The sequence below is a fragment of the Mytilus trossulus genome, chromosome 2 (assembly GCF_036588685.1).
Source record: "Mytilus trossulus isolate FHL-02 chromosome 2, PNRI_Mtr1.1.1.hap1, whole genome shotgun sequence".
In the NCBI taxonomy this organism is placed as follows: Eukaryota; Metazoa; Mollusca; class Bivalvia; order Mytilida; family Mytilidae; genus Mytilus; species Mytilus trossulus.
Genome location: NC_086374.1, coordinates 78,587,681 through 78,608,723, shown reverse-complemented (window position 1 = coordinate 78,608,723; position 21,043 = coordinate 78,587,681). Strand labels below are relative to the sequence as shown.

Sequence of the window (21,043 nt, the reverse complement as noted above, 5' to 3'; positions counted from 1 at the left end):
AGTTCATTTCATTTGAAATAACAAAGTAAGAATATTTCTATGCTTTATTCATAAACTGTACAAAAGCTTTTCTTTGCCGTCTTTCGGGCTTGAAGATACCCGCTTTGACAGGTGCCTGTCACATGATCATGACGTCATAATTTCCAAAATGGCGAATTCATGTGATGTTTTGTTTAGATGTATGGTCTCCCTTGCGATCGATTTTGCAATGCCTAGTTATCACAGTTGATATTTAATTATACAAGTAAACAAACTGAAAGACATAATCATGTAAGAACGGGGGAAAATTATTTATTGTTACAGTAGCAATTGCACATTTAGTCGATAAGTTAAAAATTGTTATATGAGAGCTTGAGCCTTGACTTTTGTCTTTTCCCAAAAAAATATCACGATTTTAGGTTGGTAGAACCTGGACCTTATGGCATATGAACCCATTTCTCTACCTCCTTATGAGTTTTCCATAAATACTAATGAATGGCGTTTATATTAAAATCTACTAGCGAAAGAGGCAATGCACTTGTCACCCCTATTCTTAATAGTCCCTCAACATCAAGGATTTTAGTATTGAATAATAAATTTAATTTCTGCTGTAGTCTCAGGCTGTAACAAGGAATGCATTTGACAGTTATTAATATCAACAGCACTGCCATGAAACTAAACAGTTTTTATACGACCACCACTCCTATAATGCTATCAAGTTATTGTAGTCGTCATCCAAAGATGAATTTAGTTTCGGGACAATAACTTTAGTTTTAGTGAATTGATCTTTAAAAAATTTTGCCAGAAGGTTCAATACCACTGAAGAAAGGTTGGAAATGATTTTGGGGGTTATGGTCCTAAAAAGTTTAGGAATTAGGGGCCAAAAAGTGGGACCTAAATAAGCATTTTTGTAGCTTTCAAATGTAGCGGGGTTGCTTCCCCTTAAAACAGGTAGAACATATATAGCCATTATAAATCAACTGAGCTAGAGAAGCGATTCTTTGTCTCAGTGGGTTAACACACTGACTGTCACCCTGACAACCAGGGTTCAAATCCCGGTGGTGACGATATGAATTTGTAGAGTAGATACATGCTCTCCAGTTACACAAACAATAACTCTGAAATAATAACACAAGTTATCATTTTTTGAATAAGCAGCAAAAAGGGGAAAAAAACAGGTTTTTCTAGTCAATGGACAATTAAGACAATTTGTAAGGGAGGTAACTCAAAAACATTTGACATACAATGTTGCATATGATCAGACTTATCTACCTTACACTACTGGTAAATAATGTATAAAGAAATGTCAGGTTTTGGAATAATTGTAAAAAAGGGTGTGATAGTAATTTTTATTTTTTTCCCCACTAAATTTCTTAAATTTCAAATTTTTGAAAAGTTTGAAAAAGAAATCTTTAATTGCACAATATTGCGAAATAAATTTGTAAGATCTTGACATTTGTTTTGTGTTATGTCAAAAATGTGATTACTATCCAAATTCAGAGCTGTATCAAGCTTGAATGTTGTGTCCATACTTGCCCCAACTGTTCAGGGTTTGACCTCTGTGGTCGTCAGGGGTCGAAATTAAGCTTTTTTGTGTACTGGACTGCTGGACCAGTGGACTGAAAACTCTACTGGTCAGGCTCCAAATCTACTGGTCCTGTAAAAATAACATTCATTTGACAAACACTAATATAATGATAGATGTTTAATTTTATTTTGATGCTTTTGTTTACATTAGTTAGACAGGAACAAAGGGATAGTCTTGATTCTGATTTTGATAAAGGCTTTGATAATCTCAATGATTTTCTTTATCAAAATCAGGATCAAGGACAGAAAAATTTTCAACATTGTCTTCCAAGTCATTGCAATCCTCACGACAACCATAGGTTGCCTGACTGGGTCGTCTGGAGCACTGTCCAGAAATATTCCACATTTCAATAGCTGGGACTGGATCAAATGATGCTATATCTTCAGTGTGAAACATAATGAATAAAAGATCTGATAAAACAGTTTGACGCAATTTTGATCGCCAATCATTCTTTACAAGTTTCATTTCAGAAAACACCCTTTCTGCATCTTCCTTTTGATTTTCACTTATTTTAATTTTTTTGTCTGGCGGTTTAACTCCTTCCAAAAATTTCCACATGTTATATTGTTGTGAAGGACACTCACCCGAGATATTAATCAACTTGATCAATTGTAATATCCCCAGCACCGTGTAATTGATTTCACAGGTAAATTGTTTTGTAAACAAACGGAGATTGCGATGCAAACAGTGATTTTATCGACAAATTTCTACTGGTATGATGCACATTCTACTGGTCCCTGACCACAGGACCAGCGCTAATTTCGACATCTGGTGGTTGTATTAAGCTGCGTTCTGCGGAGCACCTGGTTTTATTTTTCATCAGTGAACACTAACGCCATAAATTATTTACAAATACCTTAAAAATACTACCAAACACACCTGAATGTTACTAGTTACTGTAAATTCAGAAATTATTGCGTGCATTTATTATTGCGATTTTGTCATTTTACACTTGAATGCGATTTTAATTTTTACGATTTTGAGAAAAGTCATGCTTAATTCAGTTAGAATATTACAAAATGCGAGTTTTAATTATTGCGTTTACAACTCAGTCGCATTATTCGCAATAATAAAAACCTCGCAATAATTTCTGAATTTACAGTATGTATTTATTATATAATATTACATTTATATTTTTGAAATTCAAAACAAATTTACATGTTTGACTTTAACATTTGAACATGGAATTTATATTCTGCTAAGCAATTCCTTTAATTGAAATAATAGTTTAATAATAATAACAAATTTTGAACAATTCTTTTCTAATAATTGAAAAGTACATGTTCATATGTATAGGAAATTTGGAAGAATAGAAACAAAATTAATGTCATTATTGGTTTTTGTACATGTATGTCTCAAACCTGTAGTAATTTAATCAGGGAACAATATATCAATACTGTAGAAACATTAATTTTCATGGGGTTAAAATTTCATGGTTTTGTCTCTACAAAGATTTCATGGATATTTTATTTCGTGGTATTCATTAAAAGGCAGTGATATCAAATGATAAGTTTTTCATATGAGGGAGTTTTTCAAATGGATTTAAAGATTTTTTTTCACTATTCAGCTAGATTAAAATTCCTGTTATACATGTAGGTTGTTATACAATCATTAGCTACATGTGTATATTTATGAGTAAAGCAATGGCAAAATTTGTAATGTCTAATTGTCTGTTAGAGTTAAAGTCAGCTGTCAACTGGATCTAAATGCCTTGCAACTTACTGTACCAAATGTTTCCAAAATTAAGGGCAATTTGATTGCAAGTATTGCCAGCAAATTGATATTTATTCAAACATGGCCACTGTTGATGAAAAATTGAACAGAGAGGTCACAATGACTGTGAATGACTTGACAATGTATCTGGTAATAGACTATTTGCATATTCCTGTAATTGAGCCTGTATTTAGAGATCCCTTTTTTTGTTATTTTTATTTACAATGGAGAGCAAGCAGATAGAGAAAAATTTACCTGTGCGTATTGTGAGTAACCTTTAAGTTTTTCAAATCTTATAATTACATTAATTTGTTGTTGAGATAAATTCTATCGACATCAGAAATTAGTTTTCATGAAAAAACTGTAAAAACCACTGATACATCACTTTCTATTCATCATGCTTTGCATTGGCAAAAGCCAATTTTGTCCAGTTTAGAACCAGTCTACAATTGACAAAGGGAAATAATTTGTATAAAAAGTGTAGTATCAGAATCAAAAATTGGCAAATGGACTATTAACCGAAATATTTAAAGATTTTTATTATCTTTATATAAATAAGCTATCTACATTTTTTTTCCAGAAATGTTTGATGATGTCAAACAAGCTTGTGACAAGCTTGTATCACACAATAGGAGCTCATTCATCAGATGTAAACTGTGTGGCATTCTCTAATGGGGATTTACTAGCCACTGCATCAGCCGATAAAACAGCACGATTATGGAACACAGATGATTTCACAGAACATAAACATTCACCCTTGTGTGGACATCAGTATTATGTACATTGCTGCACATTTTCTCCCTTTGGAACCACCCTTGCTACATGTTCAACTGATGGCAAATTGATTTTATGGGATGTAAAGACTGGTAATAAGAGTGCTGTGTTACATCATGAGAGTCAGAATAGTATACGAGTCTGCCGGTTTTCTCCAAACTCAAATTACATTTTAACTGGATCAGATGATGAATTATTATGTATGTGGGAAGTGTCAAGCAAAAAGTTAATCAGGTATGGAAAAAAGATCATCAAAGAACCTTAGATACCAGGGTTATAATTTTGCATACCAGACAAATTTGAAAATATCTTGATTTTTAAAAATGTATAAAGGTTTTATACATGTACTTACCAATAAGTTTTTTCTTTTTACCATTGGGAACCCCAAACTGTATTTCTTTGGATTAATATAAATATTTAATATTTTTTTTAAATTGTAGGTACTGTTCACAATCTTCAAAAAAAATACAGAATTAAGGGACAAAAAGATCATCAGTAGCAAGTACATTTGTATCAGGCAACATTTACTATTTAGGATCAACCTGGGCAGATAAATATTTTCTATTTAAATTATAGAGTAATTGCTATAAAGATCAAAAACCTTATTATGGGTTTATATAATTAACACAAAACCATTACATGTAGAGGAAACTAAAGGGTGAAAAATGTTTCCAGGCACATGGAGCCAAGATACTTGTCAGTATTTTTATGAAAATACATTGTATTACAACCAATCAACATCATAAATGATTACAGGATAAACTCAGAAATAGTAAAAGTTAGAGAAAAAGTAAAAGGCAGAAATGTTTGGTGAGATCATGTTGCAACTATGATATGTTTTAACTTAAAAATCTATGACTTATCCAAGGAATTTTATTGGTTATTAAGCAGCCACTGTATGATTATTCACTGAGGCCTCCAAGTTTAGATGTACATTTTCATGGTTCATTGGTCAATGTAAAGATATACTAGTTCAGTCTGTATCTAAGTAACCATAAGCAATTATTCAATTATTTGGAGTATGGAATGATGCATGTACTACACTAAGTCACATAGGTTGTACATTTCTGTCTGGTAAAAAGGTACATGTACAACAAATGTACTTATCATCTGACCTTGACCTTGTTTTCATGGTTCAGTGGTGAATGTAAAGATATCCTGATTCCTGATTCAGTGTTTCTTAGAGATACAATAAGCAATACTGGTAGTTCAACTATAGTTTGATAATGAAATGATATTAATAAGGTTTACACGTCTGTCTGTCATGTGTCATCTTACCTTGACCTTGTTTTCATTTGCCATTTGCCTGGTTAATGTTAATTTCATATGGTTATAAGATCTCTTTCTTTGATATAAAAGCAATTGGTCAACTATATTAAGTGTATGAAATGATTGTGAGGTGTAAGTTTATGTGATTTTTGTAGCAAAACCTTCATTGTTACAACTTAAATCAATCATGGTAAGGGAAGCAGGCAACAAGAGCAAGACATTTCATTGTGTGCAAGCTTGTTTAGTTGAAGAGCCTGTAAAACACTAATAATTGCCTTCAATTTTCTACATGTATGAACCTGTTCCTTTTAATGAATTAATGATTTTTTTTATATAGAACCTTCACAGGACATGAAGCATCAGTTGTAGGATGTGATTTTTCACCAGACAGTAACTTCATAGTATCAGGCAGCTGCAATGGTGACCTTCAGGTCTGGGATGCTAAATTTGGTCATGGGAAATGTCTGAAATATATTGATGAAGGTCATGACCTTGGAGTCAGCTGCTGCCAGTTTTCTCCTACTTATGGGTCTGCAAAATGTAAGTATAGAAACATCAGATATTATGTCCCATGATACAAAGTGTCAATTGGAAGTTTGGGTTACATTTTTTTTTCTAGATAGTCATCTTCTTGTTTCAGTGAACATCTTATCTGAAATTAATTGAAAAAAACCTTGGCATGAATAACCCAAATTGTGCATGATACTTTTATTTGTGAAATATATTGTTGTCTATTAAGCCACATACATGACACCATCATAACTGTAATTTTAGCCTTAGATACATGTACATGATGTTTTTATTAGTTGTTATTTTCTTTGAACTCTATCTGTTCTTGTCGTCTTAAGTACTTATTTTTATTTGTGTATCAATCTGATTAGTAATACTGATTAGTAATACTGTTTATTTATGTTGAATCATTCCACCACCCACAAACATGTATAACCCTGCCACATTCTGTACTTTAAGTTCTGCTCATCATTTTGAATTTTGAACTAGTGAAGACTTTAAAAATTGATAGAATTTGAATTAAGCTCTCTCTATTATATTGAAACTGTACATGTGTGTCAAATTAATACAAAAAAACAATTCTGTGCTCTTATTTCAGCAGTTTCATCTGACAATGGAACAGTTACATTTATGTTTGCCAGTGGAGGACAAGATGATCTCATCAAGTTGTGGGATTTCCAGGCAGTTCTGGGTTCTGCTGGTAAGATTACATTCAAGGGTGGCTTTCTTACTGCCATCATTTAAATATATGACCACACTTGTGATGTCAATTACAATTACAAATATATGACCACACTTGTGATGTCAATTACAATTACAAATATATGACCACACTTGAAATTACAATTACAAATATATGACCACACTTGTGATGTCAATTACAATTACAAATATATGACCACACTTGTGATGTCAATTACAATTACAAATATATGACCACACTTGAAATTACAATTACAAATATATGACCACACTTGTGATGTCAATTACAAATACAAATATATGACCACACTTGTGATGTCAATCACAATTACAAATATATGACCACACTTGTGATGTCGATTACAACTACAAATAAATGACCACCCATGTGATGTTGATTACAATTACAAATATATGACCACACTTGTGATGTCAATTACAATTACAAATATATGATCACACTTGTGATGTCATTTACAATTACAAAGTCTAAAATTACAAAATCTGGCATGCCCAGAGTGATAATTCAATCTACAGAAATCTGGGCATACTCCATTCTAATATTGCATAATGATGATAATTTTTTTAGCTTTTCAGGAAAATTATTTAAAGTTTAAACTAGATATTAGAGTATGAGCTAAATACTTACTGTTGTGGTAAAACACTTATCAAAGAATTAAAAATCATTAATACAAATAAAACTTATGACTTCTGAACTATTTGTAATTTCTGATTCATATATATTTCTGATTTAGTCCTTTACCAGAGTTTCTGCTGGCTGTCATCATTTTCTCATTTTGCAAAAAAAAAAATTGTGGCTCTTTACAAAACTGAATATGTTAAAGAGATCTTGCTCTTAAACACTACCTGCAAAATTTTGTCTGGAATCCTGACATGCTAACTATATGAAAGTTTCTTCCTTAGTTACAGATATAATGGTCAATGATAAATTTACTAATATTTTACATGTATATAAAGTTTTATATTCATTTGCACACATTTTTTTATTCTAGCTGTTTCAGTTAACCTCAAATTGACATTGAAAGGTCATTCAGGACCAGTAACATGTTGTTCTTATTCACATGATGGAAGTCTTTTGGCCTCAGGGTAAGTTCAGTTTTGTAGAGACAGACTTAGTGCGACATTCTGATGTCTTGGTCAAGGCTGAATATGTTAACAAAATAGATAACCAGTCTATATAAGAGTAAATAATTTTAACACATCAGTAATATATTGAAGTAAAAGTATATGGTTGCATTGTAAACATATAATTCAGTAAAAGTTCAAAAGATTACTTACATATCATAGCAGATATAAACTAGAAAAGGACTATTGCAAAGACAGTAAAGTCAGCTGCAGTTTAAAAATATGGTAGAACATATATACAACCTAATATAGGGTTTTTTTTCTTATAAGAAAATATTATACTACTAAAAATTACATATTTTTTAATTTCAGATCAATAGACAAAACTGTGAGACTATGGGATGCAGTAAGTAAGACTTGGTACACGCTAATAATATAAAAGTCAAATGCAATAAATTTGGTAATCAACTGCTTACATTTCTACAATGTGGCATTTTGATTTGTATATTTTTTTATCTTGATTTTTTTTATTGTTTATATTTTACTACAATGTAATATCACATTGAAATACTAGATCAGAAATGAACTTTGTGTTAAAGTCTGTTTTTATTCGACCTAAAAAATTGAAAACATTTTGGTTGTATATTGGTATGACGTTGGCTTCGTCGTTGTCGTCTGAAGACATTTGGTTTTCGCACTATAACTTTAGTATAAGTAAATAGAAATCTATGAAATTTTAACAAAAGGTTTGTGACCATAAAAGAAAGGTTTGGATTGATTTTGGGAGTTTTGGTCCTAAAAGTTTAGGAATTTAGGGCCAAAAAGGGCCCAAATAAGCATTTTTCTTGGTTTTCCCACAATAACATAGTATAAGTAAACAGAATCTATGAAATTTTAACATAAGGTTTATGACCACAAAAGGAAGGTTTGGATTGATTTTGGGAGTTTTGGTCCCAACAGTTTAGGAATTAGGGGCCAAAACAAAAAAAATTAAACTTTGTTTGATTTCATCAAAAAATTAATTAATAGGATTCTTTGATATGCCAAACTGTTTATTTAGATTCTTAATTTTTGGTCCTGTTTTCAAATGGTTTCACATTAAGGTCCAAAGTGTCCAAAATTAAACTTAGTTTGATTTTAACTTAAATTGATTTCTTGGAGTTCTTTGATATGCTGAATCTAAACATGTAATTAGATTTTTAATATTTGGACCTGGTTATCAAATTGGTCCACATTGAGGTCTAAAGGGTCTAAAATTGAACATTATTTGATTTCATTAAAAATTGAATTCTTGGAGTTCTATGATATTCTGAATCTAACCATGTATTTAGATTTGTGGGTATTGGACCAAAAGAGGTAAATGTCCAATTTAAAATTTTAAAGTTTTTAAGTTCAAGTTCTTAGACCACATTCATTCTGTGTCAGAAACCTATGTTGTGTCAACTATTTAATCACAATCCAAATCCAGAGCTGTATCAAGTTTAAATCTTGTGTCCATACTTGCCCCAACTGTTCAGGGTTCGACCTCTGCGGTTGTATAAAGCTGTGCCCTGTGGAGCATCTGGTTATATGACGGCAAAAAAAATTTGCGTTGTATAATGGTATAATGGTATCATGTCGTCTGTGTTGTCTGAAGACACATTTAGTTTCCGGACAATAACTTTAGATTTAGTGAATGGCATTTTGGATATCTATAAATTTTTACCAGAAGGTTTAATACCACTAAAGCAAGGTTGGAAACTATTTTGGGGGTTATGGTCCCAATAGTTTAGGAATTAGGGGCCCAAAAGGGGGCCCAGAATATGCATTTTTGTAGTTTTCAAACAATTACTTGTGTTAAAGTGGATGAATCTCTCTGAAATTATACCACATACCATAAAGGGAAGGTTAGTTATGACTTTGTGGGGTTATTGATCAAAATGTTTTGGAATAAGGGTCAAAAAAAGGGAGAAACAAGGTTTTTCTGGTCGATGGTCAATGAATATAATTTAAAAGCAGTGTAAGGGAGGTTATTACAAAACAGTTAACATACAATGTTTGGTATGTTCAGATTTACCTCCCTTACACTAATTGTAAATAAGGTATAAAGGAAAACCAGGTTTTGGACTTATTGCAAAAAAAAAGGGGGGGGGGTAGTAGTTTTCAATTTTTTTTCCAAGTTTCTCAAATTCCAAATTTTTGAAAAGTTTGAAGAAGAAATCTTTCATTGCACAATATTGCATAATAGATTTGTAAGATCTTGACATTTTTTTTAAGTCATAAAAACTCATATTATGTCAATTTGATCACAATCCAGATTCTGAGCTGTATCAAGCTTGAATGTTATGTCCATACTTGCCCCAACTGTTTAGGGTTCAACCTCTGTGGTCGTATAAAGCTGTGTCCTGCATGTGAGGTCCTTAAGGAAATTTGTTTTGTTGTTGTAACTAAATGTTTTCAACCTCTTCAAATAAAGAATTCAATATTATCATATAATAATTATATGTCTATTCAGGTAGTTATGTTGGCATACAAATGCATTCAATTGTTGAAAAAAACTGACAATGCAATGGGGAAAAGAAAAGCAGCAGTATACAATACACAAGATAGCAAACCAAAGACAGAATAAACACAAACCTCACCAAAAGCTTGGGTGATCTCATATCTCCAAAAGATCCTTCTCCACATGTAACTGTCTGTAGGAAAAGTTAAAATTTGCTCCTCATATGATCATATCTTGTTTTACCAATTGGAAATTGTGTTGATAAAAATATTAGAGCTTGAATTCTACACGTCATTGAAAGTTCATTTATGATAGTATCTATTTTCTTTTACAGATACACGGAAATTCATTACATGTAATAGAAGGTCATGTGAGATATGTTACAAGTTGTTCTTTTTCATATGATGGACTGTTTCTAGTATCAGGTTCCAATGACAGAACTGCTGTAATATGGAAAATCACCAATGAAGATGAATTATTCAGTATGTTTTGTGAATGGTATAAGATAATAATTGAGTAGAGTTTTTAGTATATAATTTTACATAATAAAATTAAGATTACTTGATCTCATAAATATATTCAATTTTTATACCACCGCAAAAAAAAAATTGAGTCTTATAATGGTATCATGTTGTCTGCGTCGTCTTCAAAAGACGCATTTTGTTTACAGACAATAACTTTTGTTTTAGTGAATGGATCTCTACAATTTTTAAGCAGAAGGTTCAATACCACTAAAGGAAGATTGGGATTGATTTTGGGGATTATGGTCCCAATAGTCTTGGTAAAAGGGGCCAAAAAGGGGGCCCAAAATAAGCATTTTTGTAGTTTTCAAACAATAACTTGTGTTTAAGTGTATGAATCTCTTTGCAATTATACCACAAGTTTCTATATCATGGGGGGCAGCAGTTTTCAATTTTTTTTCTCCAAAATTTCTCAAATTCCAAATTTTTGAAAAGTTTGAAGAAGAAATCTTCAAATGCATAATATTGCGCTATAGATTTGTAAGACATTTCTTTTCTGTCCAAAATTATTTTATGAAATTTGATCACAATCGAAATTCAGAGCTGTTTCAAGCTTGAATGTTGTTTCCATACTTGCCCCAGTTGTTCAGGGCTTGACCTCTGCAGTTGTATAATGCTGTGCCCTATGGAGCACCTGGTTATGATATAAAATGAACTGTGACCTCAAAGATTTTAATCATATCCCTCAGCCAAAATCAGTCAAGCAGGAGAGATAATTCAGTTCTTGTTTATCAATGCAGTCAGGATTCTATTTCATCAAAATACAATCGAAGAAATTGAAGCCATTATTTGTAAGGATGAAACTACTGGGAAATTAAAAAGACGAAATCCACCCCTGACAACAATCTACAATCACCATAATAAACCAAAAATCTATGAGCTTCTATTCATTGCATGAGACTACCACATATATTTCCCAGATAACGGGACAGAAGACAATCCTTATACTTTTAGTAAAAATTAGCTATTCGAACACACCTACTCAGTTTTTGTTATTCATAATTAAAAAGTAATTTCACTTGACCCATATATTTCATCTTTTGGTACTATGAATTTTTGATGTTATAAAGTCAACCTGTAGCCTTGATATATAAAAACTGATAGAATCTGAAGCGAGATGATGTATCAAATACTCATGCTTTATATGTTTTCAAGACAAAATATTCAACTTAAACACTCCCTAACATAAAAAATGGCACTTTTTATCATATTATCATCAGATGATTTATCGTATTAAACCATGTTTTAACAAAAGTAATGTATCGTAGCAACATAATTGCGTTGAATTTAACGAGTTAATGTGATTCATTATGACACATGGCCAGTGTGACGGGTATTTTATTGCGATAAACATCTTTTTTCACCTACAGGTTAAATCCCAAACTTTACAATTGCAAAGTTTAACACGTTAAATATATTGATTTCTTAAGGTGTTTTTAAAATCTTGTTTTAACACGTTAAAACTGTATTTATCGTGTTAAATGTTAACGTGTTACTTTATCAGGTTTTTGACATGATCGCCTTTCATAGATACCCATGTCGTCGACTTGATACCTAATTGTTCTGCTTTACTATAAATTGAAAACTTATGCGAATGGTGTTTTTTAAAATAAAATACTTCATAATTGAGCAGAAAATTGTCATTTTATTTGTTTCTATTAAGTTTTAAAATTAATGTTTCTATAGTAAACATTACAGTTAGCATTTATCTTCTTCTCTAACAAAGAACATCAATTCTTTTGTTCTATTTCAACTGAGTTTCCACCTGAACAACAATCAATAAATCTAGAATTTTATAAATCATTTTAAGGTACTGAAAATTCATTGTTCTTATTTGGTCACCAATTTTGTGAGTACAGGTGAATATATTTTTCTATGAGGTTGTATGCAATGTACATACTTTAAACTATAAATGTATTTATGGCAAGATTACAACTAAACCTTACATAACTTTTTATCAGAAAATATAGAAAGAAATCAGTCACAATGTGACACTGAAGAGGTCAAACCGGTCAATAAATGGTCAGTGGAGGAAGTTTGTAAATGGTTGGAAGAGATTGGACTAGAGCAATATAAATCTTCATTTGAACAGAATGCTATTGATGGTACAGAGTTAGAAGTTATAACAGATAGTATGTTACAACAGATTGGATTAGGTATGTTACATGCTTTTTGCCCTGAAAATACTTACATGTAGCTAACAAATTTTCCACAAAAATTATTGCAATACATGTACAGCATGAGAGTGATGCTAGTAAACTCTAAATAGATACCAGGATTAAGAGTGTATACACCATTGTGCATTTCGTTTACAAAAGACTCATTGGTGATGCTTTTTTTTTTTTAAAGTAAAAAGGCACAAATAAAGTACAAAGAAGTAGGTCCAGTAAGACCCCTTTTTGGCCCCAAATATAGCAGTTTTACAAAATTGTTAAAATGTAAACTTTAAGTTATTTATTGGACAGTAGAAGGCTTCTGCTACATAAAAATGGGCTGTTTTTGACAATACAATGCACATATATCGAGTACTAGCACCTATAAGTCATGCCAAATTACTGAAATCTTCACAATTCTAGCATTTTAGTTAAATTTTAGACGGTTTTCAAGTAAAACAGAAGTGGCTGCATTATTGTTCATCCTTAATATTGAAATGCAAGTTGTATTTTATGATAATTCATAACTTATACAAAAAGTGACATTTTTTAGCATATTTGAGCTTGAATCGGATCGTTTTTAATGACTAAATCAGTTAAAATCTTTCACATTAACTAATTGAACCAAATGAAATAGACACTTACTGTGAATTAAAAATAAAATGATTACTTTTTAAAGGTAGCAGGAAAAGTTTTGCCATTTAAATGTGTTTTGTATATGCAGTATTCCTGAAATTGCATTGATAAGTCTTTTTTTTTTTTAGTGCCCACTGATCAATAATCTCAAATGCAACAGACCTTATAAATAATTATGTATAACATGAGATTTTTAAAATTTTCAACTATTTATTGAACTAACATCTTAAAGACAATACTACATACCTATAATAAGTAGTACATTTTTATGCCCCACCTAAGATAGTAGAGGGGCATTATGTTTTCTGGTCTGTGTGTCTGTTGGTCCTTCCTTTCATTCATTATTCCTTCCGTGTGTTCGTTCGTCTGTCCCGCTTCAGGTTAAAGTTTTTGGTCAAGGTAGTTTATGATGAAGCTCCAGTCACTTAGGCCTACAACAATGAGCAAAGTCAATACTGCTTAGTCAGCTATAAAAGGTTCTGAAATCACTAAAAAATGTAAAACAATTCAAATGAGAAAACTATTAACTGCCTAATGTACAAAAAAATGAATGAAAAATATATATGTTAGACAGCAACAAATGAATGTGGCAGGGTTAAACATGTTAGGGTGATCTTGTTTAGCTAGACAGGAGAGGTAACCAAATATCTACTTTTAATACAAAATTAACATCAAAGCTCAACTCTGCTTCTGTTTACAGGACTTTTTTCATATCTGTAATCATTTCATTAAATGTAGAGAGTCTTATAACAACACTTTAGGGACTGCTGCAGAAATTTATTGATTGACATGTTTCGGTGCCTAGGGCTTCGTCATCAGGATAAAAACAATACATAAAATCATGCTGAAGTACAAAATTGGGTTGTTAAAATTTAAATGTCACAATGTTACAATGGTAAGTAACATTATTAATAGCAACTGAATAATTTTAACAAACATTTTCACAACAAAAACATTTTATTTTAATTTCTTTATTCACATACTTACAATGAACTTTCACTTTCGCTTTCAGTTGATATTGTTTTTATCCTGATGATGGTGCCCTAGGCACTGAAACATGTCGATCAATAAATTTCTGCAGCAGTCCTTTAAGTGTTGTTGTTATAAGACTCTCTACATTTTATGTTTTTTATCATAACAACCCTGCATACCCTCGGGTATCCACTTTATGGACTCTACCATACTGCAGACTCACCAGGCATTGGTTCACTTTCGTTTGTAATTCATTTCATTAAATGATTATGATATATTTGTGTGATATGATTTATATTTTTCTTGTCTTTTAGAGGCAATGGGGCATAGAAATAAAATTTTACGTGCCAGGAAAATTTTGCAACAAGGTGGACCAGTGAAATTTGTGAAAGATACTAATATGATGGGTAAGTGTGATAGTAAATGTTTTAATATGTTCTTGAATTGTATATATTGTGCATTTAATTTTTCTAAGTAGAATATGGTTGAACGCATATACAAACATCAACACAATAATATTATTTGATACATCTGTGTGTCTGGTTTATATTCAGACTCGAGAAAGATGCTTGTTGCATAGCATCAACTTGCTAAATAAAGTCATTAAAAAACTTTTGATTTGTCAACGTTTGCTTTACAAATCTCTCCAACCTTTTTCATAACCCGTACGAATCGTTTTGTTGTTGCTTCAAATCAGCCATACCGGTAATGGGTTCCATGACTTCTGAATTTGACAGTGTCTGTGAAAAATAAGCTCCACATGATTTTTTTACCCCCATATCAATTACCAAAAATAGCCAGAAAACTACATGGGGACCTTCATGACAGCTTTTTGTCATTCTTGACTAAAGGGGGACCATGAAGGCTTGGTATTTGAATGCTTACAAACATCAATTAAAATATTGACACATGTACTTCTATAATGAAAATTTAAATAAATATAATTTAAATAAGCAATGAATTTGCATGTTCACCATTCCTTACTTGAAGGGATGAAATACTTTCAATCATGCTACACTGTACCGCATAGAAATGATTTGTGATGGTGAAAATTCCTCCATCGTTCAATTTTCCTCCATGTAGATCCCTGCAGAGTTTGACTTTCCACCAGACGTATTATTCCTAATATTTGTATTTGATAGATGTTGGTGTACCTGATGAGTTTTTGTGTCCCATTACTAGGGAGGTGATGAAAGACCCTGTTATAGCTGAAGGTATGTACCTAGCTTTCTTATTTCTTCACATAAGATTAGTAGGACCAGTCCATTTACAACTTAACAACTGCAATATATTTGTTAAACATACTATTGTTTACATTTTACACTTTAATATGGATTTTATAGACGTAAAATTAAAGCATTTCATGTTATTTTACACTTTACCCTATTCCCTTATGGGGTATACTTGTTGCATTTCTGATATTCATTGAATCTCCAAATGAAAAACAAGGGGGTAAAATTTCATTTTTTTTATATCCAGCATAATCTCCCTCAATATAAAACCAAATGTTAATACATTTTAGGTGTTTATCTGTAATTGTTAATTTTCAAATAAAATGTTATAATATAGGGTTGTTTTACAATGTCAAAAGATTGGATTTACTTTTTAACAAAATTTCCTAAAGCCATTAAGTATGTTATTGTAAGTAATTTAATCTCAGTATAAATATTCTGCTGATATAAGATATTTTGATGAAAATTGGACATCTAATCAGTAAATAAGAGTTGTCACCCTTTGCCCATTTTTTTTTGCACATTATTTATAAAATAAAGTCCATTTATTGACACATTGTTTTTATTGTTTTTCAGTAGAAAATATTCTTATAATAGAATCAAGTTTAGAAACCAGTATTGTTTAGCCAATTATTTCTTTTCTGATTGTTTATGATATAACATGTCATAAAAAAAATATTCAAAAGTACATCTCATCAAATACCTCCAATTCCCAAACTTTTTGTTTCCTGCTACATGCAGACGTATTCTGGTTATATGATGATACCCTAATTCAGGTTCCTGTCTAATTAATGTTTACCCCACATTTTATACATCATTAGTTTTTAGCTCACCTGGCCCGAAGGGCCAAGTGAGCTTTTCTCATCACTTGGCGTCCGTCGTCCGTCGTCGTCGTTAACTTTTACAAAAATCTTCTCCTCTGAAACTACTGGGCCAAATCAAACCAAACTTGGCCACAATCATCATTGGGGTATCTAGTTTGAAAAATGTGTGGCGTGACCCGGTCAACCAACCAAGATGGCCACCACGGCTAAAAATAGAACATAGGGGTAAAATTCAGTTTTTGGCTTATAACTCAAAAACCAAAGCATTTTGAGCAAATCTGACATGGGATAAAAATGTTTATCAGGTCAAGAACTATCTGCCCTGAAATTTTCAGATGAATCGGTCAATCGGTTGTTGGGTTGCTGCCCCTGAATTGGTAATTTTGAGGAAATTTTGCTGTTTTTGGTTATTATCTTGAATATTATTATAGATAGAGATAAATTGTAAACAGCAATAATGTTCAGCAAAGTAAGATCTACAAATAAGTCAACATGACCAAAATGGTCAGTTGACCCCTTTAGGAGTTATTGCCCTTTATAGTCAATCTTTAACCATTTTTCATAAATCTAAGTAATCTTTTACAAAATCTCCACTGAAACTACTAGGCCACAATCATCTTTGGGGTATCTAGTTTGAAAAATGTGTCCGATGACCTGGCCATTCAACCAAGATGGCCGCCACGGCTGAAAATAGAACATAGGGGTAAAATGCAGTTTTTTGCTTATAACTATGAAACCAAAGCATCTAGAGCAAATCTGACAAGAAGTTAAATTGTTAATCAAGTCAATATCTATCTGCCCTGAATTTTTCAGATGAATTGGACAACTGGTTGTTGGGTTGCTGCCCTCCAATTGGTAATTTTTAAAGAAATTTTGCCGTTTTTGGTTATCTTGAATACTATTATAGATAGCAATAAACTGTAAACAGCAATAATGTTCAGCAAAGTAAGATCTACAAATAAGTCAACATGACCTAAATGGTCAATTGACCCCTTAAGGAGTTATTGCCCTTTATAGTCAATTTTTAACAATTTTCATTAATTTGGTAAATTTATGTAAATTTTTACTAAATATAGTTCTCTGTTACTAATGGGCAAAGTTCATGATAGATATAATTGTAAGAAGCAAAATCGTTCAGTAAAGTAAGAACTTCAAACACATCACCATCACCAAAATACAATTTTGTCATGAATCCATTTGTGTCCTTTGTTTAATATGCACATAGACCAAGGTGAGCGACACAGGCTCTTTAGAGCCTCTAGTTATGTTTTTACTTTTACACAGTGTGTTATCAAATTTATATTGTGGCTTCTATTTTTTTAGCAGTATTCAGTTTCTGCTTCTTCTAGGCCATTTATAGATAAAATCTGAAACCCTCATAAATCAATGTATCTGGCACTCTGCCTGGTTCTTATAAAGAGCTGAACTTAGGTAATGTAATGTAAATAAAATAGCTTGTACGCTTGTTTAATTTCAGATGGTTATACATATGAAAGATCTGCTATTGCTGGATGGATGGAGAAGGGGAAAACTACAAGTCCAATGACAAATGGAACTCTTAATACAAAACAACTAACACCAAATAGAAGTCTTAAAATGTTAATACAACGATATCTGCAGGGTCAATGACTCCTTTTAGTTCATGTACAGGATTTTATAAACAGTCAAGTTGGATTTAGTCCTGCAATTTGGCTGAGTCTGTTAGTTTTCTTGACATGATGTCAAATGAATAGAGCATCTAGCTGAACAGTAGCATCTTAATGTTTTGCTGTTTTGAGAATCTGCAATCTGAATTGATTTGTTATATCTTGTATTGTTCTTATTTTAGTATCCTCATATATGATGTGTATTGTAGTTGTTTAACATGGAATTACATTCCCTTCTTCCTCATTCCCAGTGGAGGGTCTTTTTTATGCAACTGCAATATGTAAAGTATAGTAGAAGATACTCATTTTTGGAAAAGAAGCTAGCTATTAAGACTTGTCAAAAAAAGCAGAAATTTTTTTTTTTTGGAATTTTGAATTAAATTATAAGAAATGACTGTAATATTTTTTTTTATTCGAAATAACATAAAAAAATTTGTCACACTGAATAACGCCCGTAGCGGGTTATTTAACAGTGTGCAACACATCTTTTATGTTATTTCGAATAGACAGAAAAAATATTACAGTCATTTCTTATAATTTAATTCAAAATTCCATTTTAAACCGTAGAAAACCATGAAAAAACGTTGATGACGTCACGGTCATATGACTAAATTATATCAGCCAATCAGGAGACGTGTTACATCCTAAATTAAATTATATCATCATAATAAGTAAAGAACATAAGACGGTGTTACTCACATTGCTTAATTACTTAACCAATTGAACATGCATTGATGTTTTGGTAACTTTGATTTGAATTATAAGAAAAATGTACCATAAATACTGAAATTCAGCACGAAAAAGTTTGTATGCATTATGACCTAAGATTTGATTCTTCAATGCTGGTATAACCTGCATTTTCATCATCACAGGTTGACAGGTATGAACTATGTTTGTGTTAAGTTTCATCTTTTCTTTCATGCATAATCAAACATAATGAGTTTTGTAATTCTATGCATATTTTTTAAGCACGGGATTCTTCCCTTTAGATAACCACTGTTCTACAGGGCTTTCATAAATAGAATATATTGTACTTCATAAAAATATATGCTGTGTTTCAATGGACAAATATTAATTTTCTTATTTCAGAGTAAAATGAGCTTTTATGATAAAGAAATATTTCAGTGCTTTTAGTTGTGATCATTTGTGAAAAATAATCCTTATTGTACTTCACTGAAAGTAAAAATAAAGCAGAATCCCCCCAATAAACAAATTTCAAACTTAATATGTCCACAATAACTCCACATAGGTAGTCTTCATTATTCTCTTTGTGTTCTAACATTTTTTTAATTTTTTTTTATAGTTTATTGAAAGAAAAAGTTTGATATTAAGTTGATTAAATTTATGACTATAATTTATATTGTTGTATCCAGAGACATATAATACATTATATGTCTCTGTTGTATCTAATCAAGTATTCATCGAATAATTTACAGTTGTATATAGATATATTATTATGTTTTTATATTATTGTTAAATGTTTGTGACAAATTAAAAGATTAGAATTATTTTTGGCTCTGTAGAAGACTTCTGACATTACATAACATTCAAATGTCTTCCTTAATTTATTTACCCCTTGAACATGCACAGAATGCAAATACTTGTTGTTTATAGAATAAGATGGTGACTAGTATCCTATGACAAATGGCATGAATATTCAAATAAGGTCAAGAAACAGCAAATTGGTAATGTCACATATTTTTTGTAAGATTCTAAATACCAGTTCGATATGTAACATTGTATGGAAGATAGAAGAAATATGATAATTAAGATATCGTATTTGCTTTATTATGATTGAAAGAAATCTTAAAATAGAGTCATCTTTTTAAAGAATGCAAAAATAACCTAGAGAAGTATGTCTTTCAGATCCCAGGAAATGGCTTGGTAGACTTATTTAATAAGGAAAAAAATAAATTGCTGTTGGTCATTTGATATTGGGATGCTCTGTCAATAAAAAAATCAAGGTTAAATAATATTAATATGCATTGTCAGTCCATCTGACTGTCCACATGTAGAGTATATGATTCGTGTGTTGAACTTCTTTTTTTACACTATTTTTGAAACCCTGCTACAATAGTTTTCAAAGGTACCAGGGTTATAATTTAAATAAAACCTAGCAAAGGATATATTGGTTTTGACCCATATGTCAGTTATTTTTGGTTCTGGATGTTAACTTGAACATTTTATATCTGAATGCCACCTTACATGACTATATGTTTACATATATTAGAGGAAAATTGATAAACATTTTGAGGTCAACTGGTCAAAGGTCATAGTAACTATACATGCATGTAGACCAAAAGAAGTGCAGAAAAGAGTTTTCTGGATGCTTAATGAAATATAGTACTACATCGGCATTGTAATCTTACTAGGTCACACATACTGAATGGCAAATTCCTATTGATATTGACCTCAATATCTCCAAGGTTAAGATCAAAGTTACTATAAATAGATTGTAATGTGTGCCAACAAGTATTTCCAGAATAAAATGCCCATAAATGTGGTTTGTAGATGCTTTATAAAGTACTGCATTGCAATCTTACTTGGATAAATGGTAATATATAAGGAGAGATTAATTCATTTTTATTTTCAGGGTCAAGGTCAAAGATGATGAAAAATGACTGCAATTTGTGCCAAAAAGTATTTCCAGATTGGTAATATATTACCACATATCAGAATGCAACTTCAGTTGGATATATTGGGGGTTAGATCTGTTTTACCTTAGAAATCACCAGGTCAAAGGTCAAGGTCAATGTTGCTAAAAGTAGGGGGAAAATGAGAAATATAGAGGTTTCTGGATGTTAAACTGAATATAACATTTTGAATTGCAACCTTACTTGAGTATATGATCACAATGTCAACAATAAATATAGGAAGATGTGGTATGAGTGCCAATGAGAAACCTCTCGATACAAGTCACAATTTCTAAAAGTAAACCATTATAGGTCAATGTACA

General features: G+C 31.4%; 1 protein-coding gene across 2 annotated transcripts; it reads left to right on the top strand.

The window, feature by feature from the left end:
* Window positions 1–137: 137 nt before the first annotated feature.
* LOC134708058 (WD repeat, SAM and U-box domain-containing protein 1-like) lies at window positions 138–19,595 on the top strand. Of its 2 annotated transcripts, none has more exons than XM_063568342.1 (11): window positions 138–270; window positions 3,861–4,288; window positions 5,661–5,863; window positions 6,435–6,533; window positions 7,549–7,642; window positions 7,994–8,027; window positions 10,438–10,585; window positions 12,586–12,780; window positions 14,700–14,792; window positions 15,528–15,599; window positions 17,919–19,595. In XM_063568342.1, the coding sequence occupies exons 2-11, from the start codon at window positions 3,870–3,872 to the stop codon at window positions 18,068–18,070; spliced, it is 1,509 nt and encodes a 502-aa protein (XP_063424412.1). In that variant the 5' UTR covers window positions 138–270; window positions 3,861–3,869; the 3' UTR covers window positions 18,071–19,595. The 2 variants fall into 2 exon arrangements, with proteins under 2 accessions (XP_063424412.1, XP_063424411.1); XM_063568341.1 differs by having other exon boundaries at window positions 6,432–6,533.
* The last annotated feature ends 1,448 nt before the right edge of the window (window positions 19,596–21,043 follow it).

Excerpts from the sequence above, each read along its gene's own strand:
- LOC134708058 (XM_063568341.1), top strand. The coding sequence starts at position 3,870 with ATGATGTCAAACAAGCTTGTGACAAGCTTGTATCACACAATAGGAGCT. Across the intron at positions 5,864-6,431 it reads TACTTATGGGTCTGCAAAAT|CAGTTTCATCTGACAATGGA; the intron begins GTAAGTATAGAA and ends CTCTTATTTCAG. Across the intron at positions 8,028-10,437 it reads CTGTGAGACTATGGGATGCA|ATACACGGAAATTCATTACA; the intron begins GTAAGTAAGACT and ends TTTCTTTTACAG.